At 39.8% G+C, this 25000-nt stretch overlaps 1 protein-coding gene across 1 annotated transcript in view; it reads right to left on the minus strand.

Moving 5' to 3' along the window:
- Window positions 1-8622: 8622 nt before the first annotated feature.
- LOC132111444 (serine/threonine-protein kinase VRK1-like) overlaps window positions 8623-25000 on the minus strand; it is a 22171-nt gene continuing 5793 nt past the window's right edge. Inside the window, exons 2-13 of the mRNA XM_059518737.1 lie at window positions 24752-24921; window positions 24602-24657; window positions 24058-24127; window positions 23438-23525; window positions 23166-23274; window positions 22877-22969; window positions 15235-15367; window positions 14475-14595; window positions 14147-14205; window positions 12366-12538; window positions 9001-9094; window positions 8623-8910 (exon numbers count right to left, since the gene is read on the minus strand). Coding sequence (XP_059374720.1) covers window positions 8792-8910; window positions 9001-9094; window positions 12366-12538; window positions 14147-14205; window positions 14475-14595; window positions 15235-15367; window positions 22877-22969; window positions 23166-23274; window positions 23438-23525; window positions 24058-24127; window positions 24602-24657; window positions 24752-24921 — 1285 coding nt within the window. The 3' untranslated portion in view covers window positions 8623-8791. The remainder of the gene's footprint in view (window positions 8911-9000; window positions 9095-12365; window positions 12539-14146; window positions 14206-14474; window positions 14596-15234; window positions 15368-22876; window positions 22970-23165; window positions 23275-23437; window positions 23526-24057; window positions 24128-24601; window positions 24658-24751; window positions 24922-25000) is intronic.

Here is a 25000-nt window from a genome sequence, read left to right on the forward strand (position 1 = left end):
TATTTCTGATATGTGAAATTGGGATTTCAGCCTATGGTGACATTTCACAAGTGAAAATACAATTACAGATATCAAGAAATATAGTTTTACAGGCTATAGTGGAAATGTAATTTTGTCATTTTAAAACAAAGCACTTTAAATAGTGAAATGCTGATATGAAGATTTAACATAGTTAAAAGTGGAAATGAAATCCTTTTTATCAAGAACTGAATTGTTGATATCAATAGGCTTAATTAATATCCTGAGCCTCTGTATATTGCCATAAGCCTCATCCCTTACGAAACTTGACCATGGTTTGACAACAAGTAAAACCAAAAGAGCATGGTTATTGTATTTAAAACACGGTTACCACAAATTAACCATGGATTTACAAAAAAAAAAAAAAGTAAAAAAAAAGTAAAAAAAAAAAGTAAAAAAAAAAAAAATACATGGGCCATTTTCGTAAGGGAAGCTGTTGCGGCGAGACGCAAAGCTACTCTTTCTCGCCTGGCAAAATATTCATACTCAATAATAGAATGCATTACCTTGGTCTTCCTGGATAGCTTGTTCGTACTACTTCAGCTGACATTATGTTGTGATGGGCTTCCTGTGTAGTCTCGATCTGAGATAGCCGGTCGAAAACAGAATTTACCATGTCATTGAGTAATGCACAAAGACTTGATAGGAGATGTAGCACATTTCCATGTGCCGCTGGAAAATCATTTAGAGCTATCATAAAAGCCATAATGATATTGACATGGTCTTCAAGATGTCTTGAGGTGCTTTCGAGAATGCAGAGATTTTGTTGTTCATGTGAAAAACGGTAAAGGAAGCTGTCTAATTCTAAAAAATACTGATAAAAGTCTGCCATTTTGATAAAACTGTGAGGGACCCTTTGGCTTTCAGTGTATGGCCAGCAATAGGCCTAAATTATGTGTAGGCTCACGGATTGTTATATATTCACGGGGTTACATTTATATATTCACTATTTATATCTATATAATAACAATTATAACTATATATTCAGATTTACATTTATATAATCAGAGTTATAACTATATATTCAGGATTACATTTATATATTCAGATTTACATTTATATATTCAGAGTTATAACTATATATTCGGGATTAACATTTATATATTCAGGGTTATAACTATATATTCAGGATTACATTTATATATTCAGAGATATAACTATATATTCAGGATTTACATTTATATATTCAGAGTTATAAATATATATTCGGGATTTACATTTATATATTCAGATTTACATTTATATATTCAGAGATATAACTATATATTCAGGATTTACATTTATATATTCAGAGTTATAAATATATATTCAGGATTTACATTTATATTCAGGATTACATTTATATATTCAGAGTTATAACTATATATTCGGGATTTACATTTATATATTCAGGGTTATAACTATATATTTGGGATTTACATTTATATATGCAGAGTTATAACTATATATTCGGGATTTACATTTATATATTCAAGGTTATAACTATATATTTAGGTTTTACATTTATATATTCAGAGTTCAGAGCTCCTGGGAGGAGTTCGGTGAGGCCATGGAGAAGGACTATCGGTCGGCCTCGAAGAGATTCTGGCAAACCGTCCGGCGCCTCAGGAGAGGGAAGCAGTGCCCTACCAATGCTGTTTACAGTAGAGGTGGGGAGCTGTTGACCTCAACTGGGGATGTCGTTGGACGGTGGAAGGAATACTTCGAGGATCTCCTCAATCCCGCTGTCACGTCTTCCATTGAGGAAGCAGAGGCTGAGGGCTCAGATGTGGACTCGTCCATCACCCAAGCTGAAGTCACCGAGGTAGTCAAGAAACTCCTCGGTGGCAAGGCACCGGGGGTGGATGAGATCCGCCCTGAGTACCTCAAGTCTCTGGATGTTGTGGGGCTGTCTTGGCTGACACGCCTCTGCAGCATCGCGTGGCAGTCGGGGACGGTGCCTCTGGGATGGCAGACCGGGGTGGTGGTCCCTCTTTTTAAGAAGGGGGACCGGAGGGTGTGTTCCAACTACAGGGGGATCACACTTCTCAGCCTCCCTGGGAAAGTCTATGCCAGGGTACTGGAGAGGAGAATCCGGCCGAGAGTAGAACCTCGGATTCAGGAGGAACAGTGTGGTTTTCGTCCAGGCCGTGGAACACTGGACCAGCTCTATACCCTCTACGGGGTGCTGGAGGGTTCATGGGAGTTTGCCCAACCAGTCCACATGTGCTTTGTGGATTTGGAGAAGGCATTCGACTGTGTCCCTCGCGGCGGCCTGTGGAGGGTGCTCCGGGAGTATGGGGTCCGGGGCCCTTTGCTAAGGGCTATCCGGTCCCTGTACGACCGGAGCAGGAGCTTGGTTCGTATTGCCAGCAGTAAGTCAGACTTGTTCCCGGTGCGTGTTGGACTCCGGCAGGGCTGCCCTTTGTCGCCGGTTCTGTTCATGATTTTTATGGACAGAATTTCTAGGCGCAGCCAGGGGCCGGAGGGGGTCAGGTTTGGTGACAACACGATTTCGTCTCTGCTCTTTGCGGATGATGTTGTCGTGTTGGCTTCATCAAGCCAGGACCTTCAGCATGCACTGGGACGGTTTGCAGCTGAGTGTGAAGCGGCTGGGATGAGAATCAGAACCTCCAAATCCGAGGCCATGGTCCTCAATCGAAAAAGGGTGGCTTGCCCACTTCAGGTTGGTGGAGAGTTCCTGCCTCAAGTGGAGGAGTTTAAGTATCTTGGGGTCTTGTTCACGAGTGAGGGAAGGATGGAACGGGAGATTGACAGACGGATCGGTGCAGCTTCTGCAGTAATGCGGTCGATGTACCGGTCTGTCGTGGTGAAGAAAGAGCTGAGCCGCAAGGCGAAGCTCTCGATTTACCGGTCAATCTACGTTCCTACTCTCACCTATGGTCATGAGCTTTGGGTCATGACCGAAAGAACAAGATCCCGGATACAGGCGGCCGAAATGAGCTTTCTCCGCAGGGTGGCTGGGCGATCCCTTAGAGATAGGGTGAGAAGCTCAGTCACCCGGGAGGAGCTCAGAGTAGAGCCGCTGCTCCTTCACATCGAGAGGGGTCAGCTGAGGTGGCTCGGGCATCTGTTCCGGATGCCTCCTGGACGCCTTCCCGGGAAGGTGTTCCGGGCACGTCCCACTGGGAGGAGACCCCGGGGAAGACCTAGGACACGCTGGAGAGACTATGTCTCCCGGCTGGCCTGGGAACGCCTCGGTGTCCCCCCAGAAGAGCTGGAGGAAGTGTCTAGGGAGAGGGAAGTCTGGGGTTCTCTGCTTAGACTGCTGCCCCCGCGACCCGGCCCCGGATAAGCGGAAGAAGATGGATGGATGGATGGTATTCAGAGTTTTAACTATATATTCAGGATTACATTTATATATTCAGAGTTATAACTATATATTCGGGATTTACATTTATATATTCAGGGTTACATTTATATATTCAGATTTACATTTATATATTCAGGATTTACAACTATATATTCAGAGTTTTAACTATATATTCAGATTTACATAGAATTATTTCCTGTTTGGCCCCCCATAATATACATATACATATATACATATATACACACATATATACATATACACATACACACACATTATATATATATATATATATATATATATATATATATATATATATATATATATATATATATATATATATATATATATATATTGCATTAAATATACAATCATATTATTAATTAACTTTAACATTACATTATAACATGACCAAAGGCTGATTGCATGCTCCTTTCGGAAAAAGAAAAAAATATATATACTGCTGTTTCTTACCTATGCCATGATAGAAGGTCGTTCTCTCATCTCAAGGGCTGAAAATAGCATTTCTAATAAGTAGGGGGCCATCAAAGCTTGTCAAAGGTAGATCATAAAAAACTGTGACAAATCCAGCCACAAACTGACCACAACAGTTGTGTTCCATTGCCACATAATAGGCACGCCATGTTTCACAGGCCACAAGCAAGACATTGCCCCGGGCATCCCCTAGGCCCTGTGCTAAAGGAAATATCTCAGCTCCCTGCTGAACCATTGCCTACAGTTACTATAGCAAAACTGATGGTCCAGGACAAAACTACTAAGATGGACTGAACATATTAATTGCACTTGGGCAACCTAACCCATCACTGATCTCCACCGAAGCATTGACAATATCATAGCAAACACTTCCATCAGCACAGACATCTAGCAAGAAAGATAATTGACACCCTGTTAATAAAATTATATTCAGCGTTCCATAAATTGCTTAAATACGTTTTCCTTCCTTAAACGACACAGCCAGCATGAAGACCATTAGACAGTGGGACTTAATCGAAAACCTGTAGCTCGCGAGCAAGCATCCAGGCATATTTTTTTAAGCAGGGTGGATATCACAGAGAGACAACAATCACAGACTAACGGGGTGAAACGCAAGTTTGAACATCCTCTTTAGGACCCCTTCAGAGTTCATTAGAACATCAACCAGCACTTCATTAGAAGTGGGCATGAGATACGTGTCCATGTCACATTAATAAAGACTCCTGCCTCTTCTATTTTCTCAACGATGTCACCAGCAGTTACTGGGTCTGTGCTTGGCACTCATCTCTTGTCTGAGACTTGGAGAGGTTGAGGGAGTCGTCTGAGAGAGTCCTGATGAATGGCACGGACAGTTCTGAGTAAGAGAGCTCGCTTCACGCTGATGAGCATGTCTTTTTGATGACCAATAAACCCACTCAATGCTGCTGCCAAGGGTAAATCGAATTAAAGATTGGAATTTGGCCCACAGACTTGGACGTGGCACTTTCGTTTTGGACAAGTCTTTTGCCTGGAGGATCAACGGCTTACGAGACACGGCCTTTTTAACGTACAAACAGTGAAAGCACACAGTACACTCACAGAATTCAGCCCATAATGCTGAAAAAAAGAAAAGAAAAAAAAAAAAGAAAAATCTGTTCATTTATTAATTCATTTTTAGAGTTTCTCCCGTTTCCCCCAAAACAGAAATAAAGTGTGTATCTACATTTTATCATGTGTAGTATCACCTTTGAAAATTGCAGGTGTTTAACATTCTCTTGTCAAGCCTACCCCTGCAGGGACAATAAATGCCTGTCCAGTTTTGCTCACAGCGGCGGCGGCAGATTAGAAACAGCAGGAGGACGGTGTAGTGTGAATACAATACCGATAAGAATGCACATCTTAGCCCCATTGCTATGCCTTTCCTTCGGTGAATGTGAGAACCTGCTGTTTTCTAATATTTACACACAACTAGAATCGCAAATGTACCATAACTGCATTTTCTCTCTCTGCCATGTAAAATCAGTATATTTCTTTTCCCATGCGTGGGTATTTTGGGGCACATGGTGACAGGAATAAATACAAACATAATAACAGTGAAATTTATTTCATCTAAAGGAATGGAGGATGATAGAGGAAAAAAAAATAGGGCTGGTGTTAAAAAAAAAAAAAAAAAAAAAAAAAAACTACTCTTTTACACCCAACACACACAAAATGAAGACACTAGCTGGACAATTTTATCAGATGGCTAACAGAAAAGAATTTACTGCAACCAAGAAAAAAGTAAGGTCTGCAATTACAATTAGCTTAGAACCATCATTGATGACCTTTCATTTTTCCATTCTATCACTATTGCCTGCCAACCACCCCATCCCTTTATTAAGATACTAACATGTGGATCTGAACGTTGTATTTCTGTAAGCCAAATAAATGCCACTGTATGTTGAAATATAAATTAAGCATAACTGTATTTTCTATTCAAACATGCAGCCATAAGTTCCCAGAATCACTTGACACTGAGAACCAATCAATTTAAATGCTTCTGTAAAACAGTACTTTCAGAAAAGGTAAAATCATGAAGCATTTAAATATATGTACACACACCACTGTTCAAAAGTTTGGGGTAGGTAAGATATTATTATTATTATTATTACTATTACCAAATAAATCTCACCAAGGTGGCATTTACTTCGTCAAAAATCCAGAAAAAAAACCCCCGTAATATAGTAAAATATTATTAGAACTTTAATAATTTTTTGCATATTTTATTACTTTTTAATATTATATATTTTTTTTTTCTGTAATGGCAGTCATGATCCTTCAGAAATCATTGTAATATGCTGATTTGGTTTTCAAGAAACATTTCCGTGAAGCAAAAAAAAAAAAAAAAGAACTTAATATTTTTGTAGAAACAGTGATACATTTTTTCAGGATCCTTTGATGAAAAGTAAAAAAAAAAACGTATTTATTTGAAAGAGAGTTTTGTAACAACATAAATTTCTGTAATGTCAGTTTTAATCAATTTAACACATTCTTGGTGAATAAAACATATATATATATACATATATATATATATATATATATATATATATATATATATAAAATTGTACTGACCCCAAACATTTAAAGCAATCATCATTTACCTCTTTTTTTTTTTTTACTATAATAAATGGTTTAAAAAAAATTGGAGAACCATCTTGCCATTCACTTATCCACAAAGTTTCAGCTAACCAATAAACGCCAAATGTTTCGACCCAAGAGCACTAGTAACTATTAATAACAATTAACCCCCTTCCAAAATGTTGAGGAAAGCAGATAGCCAGTGAAACCTCTGCGAGGAGAAATTATTTTCCAGCATGCAGCTCTCCAGTAAACCCCAACAGCCCAAGACAAAGTCTGAGAAACTAAGAGAGTGGATATAAACACGTGTCAATCAATGGCCACAGTCAGGCCCATCAAAGCAGCATGTCCGACTCCTCCAGTGAGGTACAGGTGGTAATGCTGTGTTTAAGGTTTGCCTCCCCCACCCACCCCCAGCTGTGCAATCATTATGTACTACTGCCCCCTACTGCGGAGCAATGGCTGTGCGCCCAGAAGGTCAGTGGAAGAAAGCACACAGGGGTGCACTTTAGTCCTCACTGTTGGAACAATCGATGCCGGAATCAGCTCAGGGCTCACGTGGCTCCGCTCTGAAAACAAACATTAGGAGAAACATCTTCCTCTTTCACTGTTCTTGCTGGGCCAACAGAGTCTAACTACAGTTAACAAGGCTGTTCTCCCTCAGCAAGGAAACCAGAGAGGGTGAAAGGTGGGGGATTGGCCTCAGAGGAGCTATGAAATGGGCAAATTGGGTAAGAAAGCACAAACTATGGTTATTGTGTACATGAGGAAGGATTGCTACATCTCACCTAGAGCAGAATATAATGGACAACTGCAACCAGTTGTCAAATCTCAAACTTGGGATTTTTGGGAACTGCACTAATTCTCTTTTACATCTTAATGGGTTTTAATGGTTTGACTTTACTAATAGGCTACATCAAATTTCAGAGATCACACTGAATCACTGACAATTCAAATTCAAGAATTCAGATACATCTCAGGCTGGGTAAAAACAGATTTTAAATTAATTTGAATAATCCCAATATTGGTTCCTATGCCTCAGTTGCATGAAAAAAAATAAAAGAAACAACAACAATATACAATGTGACTGGTGTAATTCAATTCAAAACAAATGACTGCGCATAACAGCAAGCAGTGTCGGCCCAGATCCGGCACAAATAGATTTCATGCGGGCCAGATGTGGGCCGGATCTGGGCCAACACTATATTGCTGTCTGGCAGTTCAAAATAAATATCCAGAATCAGTCTGAAACACTGTATATTTTCACCTCTCTTCTGATGCTGTAATTTACAACATGAAGATTGAACATTATTTGTAAGCAAAACAGACACTCTAACTGAAATATAACCAAATAAATCAAAGTGAATAAGATTCAAATCAAAACGAGAGCCTGTGAAACAATTGAATCAGCAGATTTGTTTTGACACCCTGTATTGATTCTTTCTTAGATTATATGGCAGCAACTATATTGCACTAGAAAAAAAAAAATTCCACTGCTGTTTTTATCTATTACATGTGCATTTTCCCAAACTCTTGGAGAACATAACTCTGCTAGTCACAACCCTGTATACATGCCATATCTGTTATTCATGTATTCTAACCTGTCCTCATAAAATTATTCCTGTCCGCTCAATGTCATATCAAATTTACCGCGATTACAAAGCAAACAATTCAAGATGACATTTGGACCTAAAAATATGCCTGCGAATGCTGTCGGTGTGTTATCAAAACCAGCGATAAAGTTACAATGAATAACAAGTGGTGCAGCCACTACTAACTTTTAATGATAGCTCTTTGAAGCCATTTCCTAGTGGAGAACAGGAAGTTAAGAAAGACTCAAGCAAGAGTGACACAGAAACTTGGACCCAAGTGCTAGTCTTTTGTCTCCACCTGATCAAATGGCAGCCGAGAGGAAAGGCGCAGAGCCCCCTTTCTCCAAACGCATGTACCCGGCTCAGTGGCGTCTGCCACACGCTCGCCTGCCTCGATGCAGGTATCAAAGAGCAGCTCTCCTCTCCCACAGATGACGGAGTGCCAGTCGCACGGCGGCTTTCATAGCACAACAACAAGGGGAAAATGTGGCGGAGGAAGAGTAGGGACTCTGAGCTCCTTCAGGGATTTCCTTATCGGGGGCAAAGCAATCCCCCCGGACCTCATCCGCATAGGCTTGATTATTCAAGGCATTACAAAAGGAATGAAAATAACTCACAACTCAGACACTTTTTTTAGCCTTATTTATTATCATTTCATTGCAAGGGAGTGTGCCCAACATGCTGCTCAAGTTTAAGAAAATGCAACCACAGACAACAAACACAGACCAGACAATTTAAAAGATACAAAAAGGAAACGACTTGAACTAGAGTGCGAAGAGGATTAGGAGTTCTTCTTAGGCCTTCCCCGGCTTTTCTTCACTGCTGGCTCAGAAGCAGCCTGGGCTTCTTTCTTCGCTGGACGCTTTGCAGGACTTGCCGTCTTTTTAGCCCTATTCACTTCTAAACAAGTTACACATTCAGTTTAAAACGTTTACCACACAAAATTACTGATATTGATGATAACAGGTAAGGTCCAGAAACATGACCCACCCTTCTTCTGTGGAGCTCGCCTCTTCTTTGTAGGAGCGCCTTTGGTTTCATCAGCAGACTGGCCTTTTTCTTCCACTTTCTTCCGCTTGGGAGCCTTCCAGTCAAAAATAAAGACACAAATAAGGGGATGGAAAAGATGGAAGAGCAGTGGTCAATTCACTTGCCTAGAGCAACCTTGGAGGAAGTTCAAATCAAATATTAAGAAGGGACCTTTTGCTCTGCATACACATGGAAACTATTACATGTGACTTGAGCATTGTGAACGCTTGAGAAAACGTAATTACAATTTAGCTATCCACTAAATCCGGCAATAATAAAATAATTTGAAAATGTCAAATGCAATACATGTACACTACCGTTCAAACGTTCAGGGTGATTATTTATTAATTTATATGCTTTTAAGAAATAATACTTCCATTTAGCAAGTACGGATTTAAATATATCAAAAATGAGAGTGAGGTCATTTACAAAAAAATCTTGTTTTAAACACTGATAATAAAAATGTCAGCATATTAGAATGTTTGGCAGCGAAAATTCAGCTCATTTTAAATTGTTCAAATAGAAACATATTTTAAATTGTACTGTAATAATATTTCACAATATTACTGTACTGTACAGTATATACAACAGTATATACAACATAATCAGTACAGTATATAGAATTTAATCATATTACTGTCACAATATAACCATATTTTTATTAAAACAATGCAGCCTTGAAAATAAGACATTCCAAGACATGAAAAAATCTGGCCAACCGCAAAACTTTTGAACGGCAGTGTATTTTGACACTGGAAATGACCAGTAACGGAAAGGAAATGGATTTCAATGTTGGGACTTTTTCTTAGAATTCCAAACAAAGAAAACTACTGTGAGTTCATCTATTTTCATAAATCAAAAATCCTTGCTTTTTTCTCCTCAAATGAAAATTCTAGCATAGAAGCTCAAGTCCTCAATTCAAGGAAATCGTACTAACCGAACCAGGGGTTATAAAGAAGATGCACTTAATGACAGCAATCAAATTCTCCCTTTTCTTCACTCAGACTGCATAATGAATGCTCGCCCCTCTCTCGGACTTGAACCATCATCCTTACAAGCCGCCCCCCCCCACCCGCACCCCCTCAGATTTCCCTTCCATTTTGCCAATTGCTGCCTCATGATTACCATCCAGACCCTGCTGAGCTGAACAGATTGGCTCGATAATTACATACAATAACGGCAGTGGGCAGGTAACCCTCAGCTGGCATGGACCAGCTCCCTGGTGGCACCTTCCATATGCAAACTGCATTGTGGGAAGTGAGGAGAGTCCGTTCCCTCCCTTGCCATAAGTGCGGCTCACTGATTGCCGGCCTGCGCCGACTCCAAGGTTATCGTGTCAGCAAATTTGTGATACATTAGCAGGGAATAAACACAGGCACTCAGGACCTGTCTGTGGGAGGAAGAGGAGGGGCCACTTGGATAAACACCCGGATGCTGGAGAGAACCTGAGATGCAGACGGCTTTGTTGCCAAGAGCTCTTTGTGCCGGACCCCATGAATGAAGCCTAAGTCTTATCGTTTTCACAAAGAATATGCCATCAAGGGCATCTTCGTGGGCTCGGACGGTTTGTTTTCATAGATGTGATCGACAAAGGACAAAAAAGCAGGAAACTATATGGTGCACTTACCCCCCAAAATTTACCCTGGGCAAAATAGGGATGAAATCCAAAAAATCTGTCAATAACTTGCTGCTGACGTGTACCAAAACTAGCCATTTATTGGGCATTTCTTGTCCTCCCAGATGTTTTGTTTTTCCTTATTACTATGGTGTCCTTTACATCTATTAAAAATAATATTAAATAATAATATAAAAAATCTTTATTTGCCTCTATATTTTTGAAAGGTATCTTTTCTTGTGTTTTTGTAGCACGTAGAATGCGTTCATGTCAAGTAAAGTTTTTGGGAAAAGCGCGTGGAATTGCGGCGAGCGTTTATAACCTTGCACGTTGAGAGCGCTCTTCAGAGCTAAGATACATTGTTATCGGGAAACTCGACCTAGATCAGATTTAAGCATTCATTAAAGTGAATCGGTTCAAAGGACTCATTAGTTCGCAAATCGTACGAGTCATTAGTGGACAGATATGCTCATATGCTCCGCGCATATAACGTTACTCCCAAATATATTTTTAGGTCGCACAGATTAAATTTCAGGAGCATACGCGACAAAAATGTTGGCAATTTCGAGCCTTGTAGAAGCTGCTAAACTTTCTAGCTAGAAGCAAGCAATAACCAACATGGCGTTACTTTGCTAAGTTAGCCCAGAATCGTTTAACATTAATGTTATGGAATCATGACAAAAGTGATCAATTGATTGGTTAAATTTTACTAGACCTGCATATAAAAATGAAAGACAATATATTGGATTTGCTTACATGAATCACCCGTGTTCACGGTCTTCGTCAGTCAACTGAAGCTGTTCACGTGAGTAGATGGTTGGGTGTGTGCGCATTCAGAACGGTGCGCGTACACTTTGAACTTCAATCATGACAAATTATTGGACTACTTGCGGAGTGACATGACGACATGATCCAAAGGCACAAAAAACGTTGACAGCGGTGAGCGATCATTATGTTTACCAATACCTGACCCATCGCAACCGCCTACACCCCGAACACCACCTCCCACCCCCCACCCCCTTCGCACTTTTTTTTTTTGCATGATTATGAGAGCATCATTTTCAGGTCGAAAAAGCCGGTTTTCCGATTTTTCCGGAAGAATCACACCCCTGTGTTTTACACAACATACACAAAAAAGAAACAAGACGGCTGCAGAATTCTTTCCTAAGGATCATTTCACTTGAAATCCAGACAAAACAATTCCGTGATTAATAACCTGCATCATTTCAGAGGAGTGAGATCTCATACCAGCTGCCCCATTGAGGGTGCTGACTGCAATCTAGGATAAGAAACTAAGGTCAAATGACATTTGAAAAGCAGAGAAAAATACTAAACATAAATATATAAGAAAATTCATAAAACATCGAGACATTTTGATGGTAAAAAGAGGGCGTCTGTGTGTCGATTGCAAGAAAGAATCCGAATAAGCTCAAGAAACATTTGTTAAAAGCATCACACATTAATCGCATTTGAAAATCAATGCACTCAACAGCGTTTCCAACTAACCCAAGCAATTAGTCTTGGATCATCTGTGGGCATTTTCAAATTTGAATCTTCTTTCAACAGGTAAACAAATTACGGGATGTTGAAAAGGGCTACTTTTTAAACTGCAGGCTTCAGAAAGGGACTGTCGCAGCATTTTCAATGCACCGTGAACGAGGGAGTGTGACAAAGGTCACCTTTTTAATGTTTCACTGAAGATGGCTCTTACCTTGACAGAGGGTGGGGCTGTGCTGTTGGTCGACACGCCGAAGTCCAGCTTTCTGTCGTCGGTCGCCCCTATGGTCTTCAGGCCTTGCTGCAAAATACCTCGCAATTTTGTGTAATTTGGCTTGTCTGTGTATTCGAGAGCCTTGACCTCTTGCATGAACTTCTTCATTTCCTCTAGAAATTGAAAATAACATTAAGTACAACAATCTAATCTTAATGCAGATTAATTAATTTTTTCTGACTTTGCAATAAATCGGTTAAAAGACACTTTTGGGTCAATAAACAAACGAAGAGCATTATGTGTGCGACTAAGCAAAAGTTATTTGGACCTTTGTCTCAAAGTTAATCTCAAATGAACACGCAAAAGTCCGATGTTAATAAGGTGCACGTGCCATGCGTTTGTTCGTGTAGCATTGTGCAGGAAAGACAGAACAGTCCCTGTAAGGCAGTGTCTCCGCAGCAGACGCTCACACTTTAACCTTCAGGCTAAGTTTAGAGGAGAGGGGTTGACATTTGTCACTTTGTTCTTTATAGTTCTCCACTCGCAAACTGTTGTTTACTGCCGGCTGCTAAAATAGTCACACCAAACAGAATTAGTCTTGATGGCCATGCTAACAGTGCCGCCTCCCATCACCTCGGTGTTGTGATGCGGCGTGTACGCACAAGACAACAGCCTGAGGAGGAATCTCGCCGTCTGCCGCGCGGCTGTCACAGGGTTTAAGAACTGCCATCACATCAGCGGATGAGCAAAGGGAGCCAATGACATCTTTGATTTTTAAACGACACAAAGAAAGAACGCCCTAAAGTTTTGCAAAAGTACAGACCGACACACACTGTCTGCAAAACTATGCAATACTGAGGTCGAGAATGGAGAAGGGTGAAAAACAAGTTTCAAAACTTTTTTATGTTTTATGTTTTGCGGTCGAGAAGGGCAAATGCAATGTTTATTATGTGCATATACACACACGTAGCCCAAAAATGTAGCATTGCAAATGAGATTCAGAATCGAAATGTAACATTTTTTTTATTTAAAATCTTAAATAAATATCACAATGTAAAATGAACAAGAAATATTTCGTATTTTGACTATTTCTTTGACACGGATTATGTAAATAAAAACACAATGACTCTTATGCTACACTAAACTCTTTTTCCTCAATATTTCCTACACTATATAACTGATACTAAAGGCAATAGTATTAATATGTATTAATAGGTGCATTTATAATATTTCCTACAATTAATGAAGCATCAGACAAAGAGGCACCACACTGGACGAATTCAGGTTATGTACACTTTTTTTATAATTGCTAAACGTTTCACAACAAATATTTGTAAACAGAAAATGTGAATATTTATAAAAAGATGAAAGCAATTACGCTCCAGTTTAAAGAAAGTGTGAGAAGTTGCTGGGAATTTGCACAGAGCTGATAGATTAGCTCTAATTAAGACTCAATCACAGGGCCACATTCATTATAAATAGAAAAGGCCCTTGCACTCTTGTTTGCACATCAGAGCTCGAAAGTGCGTCACTCCAATTACTGCTTGGCAGACAAACAAAACGTAATACTGCAGAATTCACAGGTGCTTTTGCGTTTGCAACAGGGTTAAAAAAATAATTATGCTTTAATCCCATTTAGTTGTAAGAAATTTCCTAAGATTTAAGACTATTAACCTATCGTATTACAGAGTATATAATTGATATTTTACAACCAAAGTGCATTTAGTTTTTTAAATGTATGAAAGCTTCTCCAGCTTAAAGACTGCTCAGTTTTTTCTCACCTGGTAAATTGTCTGAAGGGAAACAGCTTTTCAACAGCTCATCAATATTGTCTCTACACCTGAGGAGAAGAAAATTCAAAAATTATTATTTTTTTAAATTACAATTTTAAATTCTATCTGTATTAAAAAAAAACTGCTTTTTGGAAATGAATGAAAAAAAAAGTATTAGTTTTACTGCAAAGAGGCATATTAGTTATTCTTTATTCATCATCCAAATATTTATTATCCCATGGCAAAATAAATAGATTATAGGTCAAATAGGTAGATTACAATTTAGTACAGAAATAAGTAAAACCTAAATGCAACAAATGAGGTTAAAGACAATCACCTGAGTTTGGAGTCTCTGACATACAGTGGGTCCTGAAGTTTTTCTTCCCAGGGAAGACGGCCACAAAGCCACTGGATCATGCAGTAGCCCATGATTTCCAGGTCTCCTCTTCTTGAAGGGGCTGAAATGCAATATACACCCACACAGAGAGGAAATAAAACATTGATATCAGAGGCTATTTTAAAGGGTAGCCCACTTTTGTAGTATTTGATGCAAAGTACCATTATATCAACATTTAGACAAATTATGAAGAGAAATAGTGTTTTTATCACAATGTGATCTTTTACATAATTTACACTTCAATGGCTGCTCAGAAGCATGCTACCAGAATATTTAGTTAAAATGAGTGCTGTCTGTCATTGTCTTTAATCAGTTCTGTGAATGACTGTATGCTCATTCTTTATAAAGTAGCAACAATGTCATTTGTAAACTACAGTCTTAGGCACATTAGTATTTTCACCCCAAAAAGGGGGTTTAAGACCGTTATTTATATATTTTGCTGTAGTATGTCAGTAGAAAATATCAGTTTACATTTCCAAACATTCATTTTGAGATTGTTGAATACACAAGCAGTCTGACAACAGACTGCCTAAGACTAAGACTTTTGGCACCGAATCTGCGTGCCGATTCGGTTCGGTGCATACCGGTTCCATAGGTATCGGTGCCATATTGGTACGGGGTTTTTGGTACCCAACCTTACTTGGGCCTAAAATGTGAACGTTAAGAGTGACCAGTAGAACTGATTGTTACAATTTCTTACCGACTCCTTTGTGTGCATCAATACTAGTGAACTCAATGGTCCCATCATGACACCTCTTTGGGTCTTCTTTGTACTCCTTTGGCACTCCTTCAGGAGAATATCTGTAGGCCAATCCATAATCCACTAAATATACCTGGGTAAAAAAAAAAATAATAATAATAAAGTCAAATCAAAAGCTTATAGTACAACAACATAAAAAATCACTGCTAAATCAATTACCGAAAGAAAAAAAAGAGACTGCGAAATTAAATATTATTTTGATATGTAACACATCCAACATAATAAAGTCTTCAAGACTTGAAGATTACTACAAATAGAATCAGAATCAGAATCAGAAAGAGCTTTATTGCCAAGTATGCTTGCGAATACAAGGAATTTGTTTTAGTGACATAAGCTTCCAGTAAACAGAGACAACAACACACAGACAAAAAAAAAATAAAAAAAAAAAATAAAAAATAAAAATTACAGGAGATTTACAAATTGGCAAATAAATAAGTGTATAAACAATTGTGCTATAAATGATAATGGAATAGGATTGAGTGAGATGGAGGAATGTTCTAGGATGGAGGGGTAACAAATAAATATAAGGATATTGCACATTTTTGCATAAGTTTAAGTGGGAAACATTTAACTGTTCATGAGGTAGATTGCCTGGGGGAAGAAACTATTCTTGTGCCTTGCTGTTCTTGTATTTGCGGCTCTGAGGCGCCGGCCAGATGGCAAAAGTTCAAAGATGGGGTGACTTGGATGTGAGGGATCCAGAGTGATTTTCTGAGTCCTTTTCCTCACTCTGGATGTGTACAGTTCTTGGAGGGTGGGCAGGGGAGCACCAATAATCCTTTCAGCAGTCCGAACAGTTCTCTGTAGTCTTCTGATATCTGATTTTGTAGCTGAACCAAACCAGACAGTAATTGAAGTACACAGGACTGACTCAATGACGGCTGAGTAGAACTGTTTCAGCAGCTCCTGTGGCAGGTTAAACTTCCTCAGCTGGCGAAGGAAGTACAACCTTTGTTGGGCTTTTTTCACAATGGAGCCAATGTGATTGTCCCACTTCAGGTCCTGAGAGATGGTGGTTCCCAGGAATCTGAATGACTCCACTGCAGTCACAGTGCTGTTCATGATGGTGAGTGGGGAAAGTGCAGGGGGGTTTCTCCTAAAGTCCACAGTCATCTCCACTGTTTTGAGCGTGTTCAGCTCCAGGTTGTTAAGACTGCACCAGACAGCCAGCTGCTCAACCTCCTGTCTGTAAGCAGACTCGTCATTGTCCTGGATGAGCCCGATGACTGTAGTGTCGTCTGCAAACTTCAGGAGCTTGACAGAGGGGTCTTTAGAGGTGCAGTCGTTGGTGTACAGGGAGAAGAGCAGAGGGGAGAGAACACATCCCTGAGGGGCACCAGTGTTGGTGGAGCAGCTGTTTGACATGAATTTCCCCAGTCTCACTAACTGTTGCCTATCTGTCAGAAAGCTGGTGATCCACTGACAGATAGAGCTAGGAACAGAGAGCTGGGTCAGTTTGGTCTGGAGGCTTGTTGGGATGATGGTGTTGAAAGCCGAACTAAAGTCCACAAACAGGATCCTCACATAAGTCCCTGTTTTGTCCAGATGTTGCAGGATGAAGTGCAATGCCATGTTGATTGCATCATCCACGGACCTGTTTGCTCGGTACGCAAACTGCAGGGGGTCCAGTAAGGGTCCAGTGATGTCCTTCAGATAAGCCAGAACCAGTTTTTCAAACGACTTCATGACGACAGACGTTAGAGCCACAGGTCTGTAGTCGTTAAGTCCTGTTATCTTGGGTTTCTTTGGAATGGGGATTATGGTTGAGCGTTTGAAGCAGGAAGGCACTTCACACAACTCCAGAGATCTGTTGAAGATCTGTGAAAAGATGGGGGCCAGCTGGTCAGCACAGGTTTTCAGACAGGCTGGTGTAACGCCATCTGGGCCTGGTGCTTTTCTTCTTTTGTTTTTCTTGAAGACCTGGCGCACATCATCTTCACAGATTTGAAGAGCAGGAGGTATGGAGAGGGGGATTGCAGGAGGTGTTAATGGTTGTGTAGGGAGATGGTCAGAGTGGGTGTTGGGGGTTTCAAATCTACAATAAAACTCATTCAGGTCGTTAGCAAGTCGTTGATTAGCCTCAGTGCAAGGGGATGGTGTCTTGTAGTTTGTGATGGCTCTCAGTCCTCTCCAAACTGAAGTAGAGTCGTGGGAAGTAAACTGGTCTTCCAACTTTTTAGCGTAGGTCTAATCTCTTTGTTCAGTGTGTTCCTGGCCTGATTGTACAAGACCCTGTCCCCATTTCTGTAGGCATCCTCTTTGGCCTGACGAAGGTGTCTGAGTTTTACTGTAAACCATGGCTTATCATTGTTGAATGTTAAATAAGTCCTGGTAGGAATGCATATATCCTCACAGAAACTAATATAGGATGTTACGGTCTCTGTGAGTTCGTCCAGATCGGTGGTAGCAGCTTCAAAAACGCTCCAGTCTGTGATGTCAAAACAAGATTGTAAATCCTGCTCTGTTTCGCTGGTCCATCTCTTCACAGTCTTTACTACAGGTTTAGCAGATTTAAGTTTCTGCTTGTAGGTCGGTATAAGATGAACCAGACAGTGATCAGAACGTCCCAAAGCTGCTCGTGGAACAGAGTGATATGCATCCTTTATTGTGGTGTAACAGTGATCCAGTATATTACTGTCTCTGGTGGGACAGGTAACATGCTGTCTGTATTTTGGCAGTTCACGGGAGAGATTGGCTTTATTAAAGTCCCCAAGAATGATTAAAACAGAGTCCGGGTGTTGTTGTTCTGTGTCTGTGATCTGATCAGCGAGTTTCTGTAAAGCCAGACTTACTTGCGCTTGAGGAGGGATGTAAACACTAACCAGAATGAACGAGTGAAACTCCCGCGGCGAATAGAACGGCTTGCAGTTGATAAACTGCGTTTCTAGATCAGGACAGCACATCTTCTTTAATACAGTTACATCTGTACACCACCGTTCATTGATGTAAAAGCATGTCCCGCCGCCGCACGATTTCCCCGTTGATTCTGCTTCGCGGTCCGCTCTGAACAGCTGAAAGCCCGGCAGATGGAGTGCGCTGTCCGGTATGGCGTCATTCAGCCAGGTTTCCGTGAAACACAGAGCAGCAGAGTGAGAGAAATCCTTATTTGTCCGAGAGAGCAGAAGGAGTTCGTCCGTTTTGTTGGGTAGAGAGCGGAGATTTGCGAGATGGATGCTAGGCAACGGCGTTCGAAATCCGCGCTTCCTGAGTCTGACGAGCACTCCCGCTCGCTTTCCCCGTCTGCGCGTCTTGAAGCGATTGATCAGCGCCGCTGCTCCTCCGATAACAATGTTCAGTAAAACGTCTGTATAATAGAAATCCGGAAAAATATCATGTGGTGTGTTCTGCCGAATGTTCAGCAGTTCATCCCTGGTGAAACTGATCGTGTTTGTTAAACAAAAAACAGGAAAAACGAACAAAAACAGTACAAACACTGGAGAGCCAAGCACTGAAGCAGCCATGTGCGGCGCCATCTTGGATCTTCTCCAAGATGACAAAATAAATGACATCTGAAGCTGCAAACAGACTGATTGCTAATTAGAAGTATGTATCACTTATAAAAGAGATCTGACAATTAGCACTTTGTTTTCAAAGCAACAGGAAGCCGTTAACAGAGTTCCAAAGATACCAATACAGTCAGTGCACAAACTGGAGGTGTACCTTTTACCTCCGCCAAAAAGTGCTAAATGATTTGATGTGTCCAGGTAGAGTGTCTCAGAAATAACTGCATGTGGCAATTTGCAACAGTAAAGATTAACAGCTTAGTTTACAGTTTAGTTAAAATATATATATATATATATTTTAACTAAACTTTAATGTTATGAGGTTTTCAAAGCTGGGGCTGGTGATTAGAAACTGCCAGCATCAACACTCAGTGCGCACAAATATTATCAAAGACACAAAAACTTAGGCCTAATCCCAATTCTACCCCTTAGCCCTTCCCCTTTCCCCTACCCCTCCGTTTCGCGCTTTCACGTGAAGGGGTAGGGGTGTCTCGATTCTCTTTTGGTTGGAGGGGAAGGGGTAAGGGGAAGGGCCAGATAGCCCTTCAAATGAAGATTTTTCGGGACCACACTTCAAACGAAGGGGTATGAATTATCTTGGCAACATGGCTGCTACAGCAAACAAAAAGACACATAAATGTAAGCTTTTTTGGCATAAATAAAGATTTTAACAAAAAGTAATCATTTGTTTTATGTTACCTTCAATTGTGAGTTCATATTAACGGTCATGTTACTCAAAGAAATGTTTGCAAAAAATCGCTAATATTTGCTAACGTCACATCATTACAGACTGCATGATAGTGCCACAGCATATGTCTGATCAGGGCGATAACTGCCGTAGACTAATCCCCCCAGTAATAAGAAAATCGCTAAACCATTTTCTCAAATATTACCTATTCGAGAGAGAGAGAGAGAGAGAGAGAGAGAGAGATGGAAGATGCGTGTATTCGCGTCTGTGCGTTTATCTTTTTAGAGTGAGTTTACTTAAAAACAGCGATTGTATCCTCTCGTCGCTGGAAAATATAATGTAGCGATTCAGTATTTAAACTGTATTTGATAAAAGTCGTGGGGCAGCGTTGACAAGTTTATTTTCTCCTGGATGTGTGAGCTGCGCGATTTCCGATATGTGTGTGTGTGTGTCAGTAAGCAGCTCATTAATACAGAACGATAATTAAAGGCTCTAATGCACACCAGTATATGTGTGTATTGTAAGAGCTAGACGACGAATGATGGCGTGCGACATCATGGTAGTGGTGTCCCAATCCTTAGGGGAATATTTTCTCCCCTACCCCTTGACACTGTTTCAAGGGACAAGGGGAAGGGGTAGGCGGAGGGGTAGGGGAAGGAGTATAAAATAGAATTGGGATTGGGCCTTAAACTTTGTTAAACTGCATGTTACAGTCGTGGTCAAAAGTTTTGAGAATTACATAAATATTAGTTTTCAAAAAGTTTGCTGCTAAACTGCTTTTAGATCTTTGTTTCAGTTGTTTCTGTGATGTACTGAAATATAATTACAAGCACTTCATACGTTTCAAAGGCTTTTATTGATAATTACATGACATTTATGCAAAGAGTCCGTATTTGCAGTGTTGGCCCTTCTTTTTCAGGACCTCTGCAATTCGACTGGGCATGCTCTCAATCAACTTCTGGGCCAAATCCTGACTGATAGCAACCCATTCTTTCATAATCACTTCTTGGAGTTTGTCAGAATTAGTGGGTTTTTGTTTGTCCACCCGCCTCTTGAGGATTGACCACAAGTTCTCAATAGGATTAAGATCTGGGGAGTTTCCAGGCCATGGACCCAAAATTTCAACATTCTGGTCCCAGAGCCACTTAGTTATCACTTTTGCCTTATTGCACGGTGCTCCATCGTGCTGGAAAATGCATTGTTCTTCACCAAACTGTTGTTTGATTGTTGGAAGACGTTGCTGTTGGAGGGTGTTTTGGTACCATTCTTTATTCATGGCTATGTTTTTGGGCAGAATTGTGAGTGAGCCCACTCCCTTGGATGAGAAGCAACCCCACACATGAATGGTGTCAGGATGCTTTACTGTTGGCATGACACAGGACTGATGGTAGCGCTCACCTTTTCTTCTCCAGACAAGTTTTTTTCCAGATGCCCCAAACAATCGGAAAGGGGCTTCATCGGAGAATATGACTTTGCCCCAGTCCTCAGCAGTCCATTCACTATACTTTCTACAGAAGATCAATCTGTCCCTGATGTTTTTTTTTGGAGAGAAGTGGCTTCTTTGCTGCCCTTCTTGACACCAGGCCATCATCCAAAAGTCTTCGCCTCGTCTTGGCTGTTCATATAGTAACCACTTGAATGGACTTGCGAGTTCACTCTCTGAAAGATGTTCCAGACTGATTCAAACTGCTTATTTATGAGTTAAAATCTTTTGGAATAATTAATTAAAATAACCAGTTCATAGAAGTCATTCATATTCAGCTAATATTTAAGTGGTCTAAAGTCAAAGAATGAGTCTAGCCTACAGTTCTTTAAAAAACTATAACACCAAATCTTTATAACACACTAATATTTCAAATAGTTCCTATCTCGCTGTTTAAAATATTACAGGGGGCATCAGATGTCCATTTTCTTAATGATAAGTCTGTAACATAGTTTGGTTAAAATTTCTCAATGGTAGTGTAAAATACACCCTTTTTAACCTGTAAAAACACTGTTGAAAATTAGAGTAAGCCACTTTTTCTTTTAAATACAAATGAGCTCTGCTGACTCCGCCCCTCTCTTCTAAGCCACTCTAAAGAGAGACTGTTTACTTCAGCCATCCTGAAACTTGCTAATTAGCACTTTATTAGGAAAGGTGATTTGCAAAGATTCATAAAAAAAACCTTACACTAACTTCTGGAGGTGAAGCTGGATCACGAATGATTCTTGCGAACAAACGCATTTAGGTAGATCGGGGGTGATTTCCCTTAAAAAAAACTAATATCATTTACTGTGTCTTCAGTGGTTCAGATGTCGGGAGTAAATGACGATTGCTATATTAAGTTCATTAATACATCCAACAACAAAACACCTCAATCGCTTGGGAGACATTCTTGTGAAACAATAGCGGACTGATATCAGCTCACTCAGGGCAGGCGTAAGGCAAGACACCAGTCCAGTCTGTGCTGAAACGCTACTGTCAATCAAACGATTTTGGAAGGGCCCTGTCTGAGAACAGCTTGATTTGAGAAAGGGGAAATTATTTAATGAAATAAAAAAAGAAAAACACTGGGTGGATTTTTATCATTATAGGGTGGTTGTGTACACACACTGCCAACACATTTCAGTTCATAAGTGTTCTTGTAGCTCAATTGGTAGAGAATTGCTTATCAAGCGCAATGTTGGAGGTTCGATTCCCCGGGAACACATGATAGGTAAAAATTGATAGCTTGAATGCACTGTAAGTAGCTTTGGATAAAAGCGTCTGCTAAATGCATAAATTTAATTTAATTTAATTTAGTTCAAACTACTTGTAAATGTACATGCAGCATCCGATGACCCCTTTAAAATATTAAGCATTTCAATAATTTAGACTAAAACAAGTGCATTTTTCACACACACACTAATAGAACACAGGCATGTATTAAGAAACAAGAACACCCGTGTAATTACAAAAAAAAAAAAAAGAAGCATGCTCCGAGTCACCAAGCAAGCAGCGACTAATCCCAAGAGGCCGAGTTTTAAACGGTGACTTTAAAAATAGCAGCTTAATAATACACCAGATACATTATTAATCTTCAAATTAAATATTTGCTCTTGCCCAGCACCCAAACAGTATTTGCTACAGACAGCTTCAATACTGTCTCTAATCTCTCCAGTTTATGAACTGCATTTAAAGGCTTAAATTGTTTTGCTTTTTTTCTCCACCTAAATCTCATTAACAGATGGAGAAAAATTAAGACAAGTAGTTTCTTACATTGCAAATCACTTGTACTCCAATTCAAAGAAGTGGGAGCTCTGTATAGCCCTGCAGTCTACACACACTGCCCTCTACGGCTGTACAGTTAGAGCCATACACATCCATGGCAACAGATCTGTAACTGAAACGTGTGGAAGGCTTGAAACAAACCTGATTGGGGTTGGTGTAGGACAGAAGGAGGTTGGAGGCTTTGATGTCTGCATGCACATATTCATGGTCATGGATGTACTCCAGAATGTCAAGCTAGAGAGATGAAATATGTTAGAATATGAGATATTTTAATAATTCAGGAATATAAGATGTTCTCCCACTTCTTGCAATGCCACAGCAGTCAATGGAAAGATTGTGTGCAAGTTTAAAAGGTTTTCCTTAAATAAATAAATAAATACATTTGCATAGATTGCTACTTTCGACAGAGATACTTTTAGAAGAAACCTACAAGTCTGAGACCCAGCTGAAGAACCAGTTTCCTTGGAAATTTCTTTCCATTTCCCTCAAACTTCTTCTGTAGGTCCACTCCAAATCGATCCATGACCATAAATCTGTACCTGTCATGAACATTTAGGTAAAATCATAATATTTTAATTGCCTGTTTGGATGTTCAAAAGATCAAAGGAAAAACGTTTCTACACATTTTATTAATAATAATAATAAAAGATGTTGTATTATTTGTCTTGTAAAACTTGGAGAAATGGTGATTATTTTTTCTACCTCTTACCACCTTTCTCATGAAAACCAGAGCCCCAATATTTTGGAACTCCCAAATAGTCAATTTTCCTTGAATTCATCCAAGCCCCAACTGAAAAACATAAAACATTATGTCACAACATATGAACTATTCCAATTCAACCTGAAATCAAGAAACATTACGGTGTCCTAAATCAGTTCTAAAATTACTAAGTAAGATTATCACAGTGACCATTAAATGCAATCAAATAAATTATTCAAAACTTTTATTCTTTAAACTTGTTGGTGCTCAAAAGTAATATAAGAGTATTCCTCGTGGACCAAACTGAAAGTGTGCCGCAAGGTAATCTGCCGGTGGGACAAATATTTACCACCATTACAATATTCCAATGAATAAAACATGAGCATCCCTTAGTAATATAGCAGTTAATTGTCAAGGGAGACATTTGGATTGTTATTAAGTAAAGCGCAATGCTGTGGCCTTGGGGGAGCCATAAGAGCCACCAAAGGCAGAGAGTTGTGGTTTGTCTGTCTCCATAAGGCCCTCAGTGGTGAGCTCAGAACTTTCTTTAATTAAAACAGTTGCTCCTCGACTTTTTTCAGTCTGGCTCATCATGCATATGTTTGCCGTTGCAAGGGCATACTTAGATTGGGTTTGGCAGCTCGCATGTAGAACTTCAGTTCAGAAAAGAGAGGGCCGTTGTCACTGGGCTCCTACAAGACAGTAAAAAACAATCACCAAAAATAACTGACATTCAAAATAAAATATAAAAACGTGAACCCACATGCATTAAAAAAAAAACCAGCAGCGGGAAAGTACACATACATTATCGCACTTCCATGAAGAGTCATTTTACCAAAGCACTAAATTATTCCATTTAGTTTGCTTGTAAAATGTAAACACTTGTTTACCTGACCTTGCAAAAGTCACACTCATTTACCCAAATTACAATCTATCATGTAAAAATCATTTAAAAGTTTTATTGCTTTGTTTACTTAAAATAAAACAATAATAAAAGTGATGATTGTTATTGTTTTCAATTGAAATAATTGTTAATTGTTCTAGTTAAGGTCAAAGAAATGCCTTTCATTGATTGACATTACATTGCTGACCACCCAAACATCACAGGCATTCATAAAGTTCAAGATCTAGACATATATCTGCTGGCAGCAACAAAAGTCCCTCACCACTTTAATGACATAAGGTGCATTAGGGCCAACAGATCCTGAAGAGTCTTCATTTGCTAAAAGATATGACAAATTCATATTTGAGCAACTGATAAATAAAGCAAAATAAAGAATCGGAACTCAATTTCCAACAGCTTTTCTGAATCCTACCGAGATACAGCAGGCCAAAACCTCCCTGACCCACAGCTGATCCGAGCTTCCATTTTTTCTTTGCATTATCCGTAAGAACTTCTCCAGGTGGGAATTCTTCAGCCAGTTTCCTCTTTGCTGGAGCTCTCGCTTTCTTCGCCCCAACTGCCTTGGACTTTGGTGGCATTTTACTGAATAATTTAAAGTACCAAACAAGAGAAACACAAGTTCCATTACAACTGAAGTGGGGACCACTAGGGATAATGCTTT

Source organism: Carassius carassius, chromosome 31 (assembly GCF_963082965.1).
Source record: "Carassius carassius chromosome 31, fCarCar2.1, whole genome shotgun sequence".
In the NCBI taxonomy this organism is placed as follows: domain Eukaryota; kingdom Metazoa; phylum Chordata; class Actinopteri; order Cypriniformes; family Cyprinidae; genus Carassius; species Carassius carassius.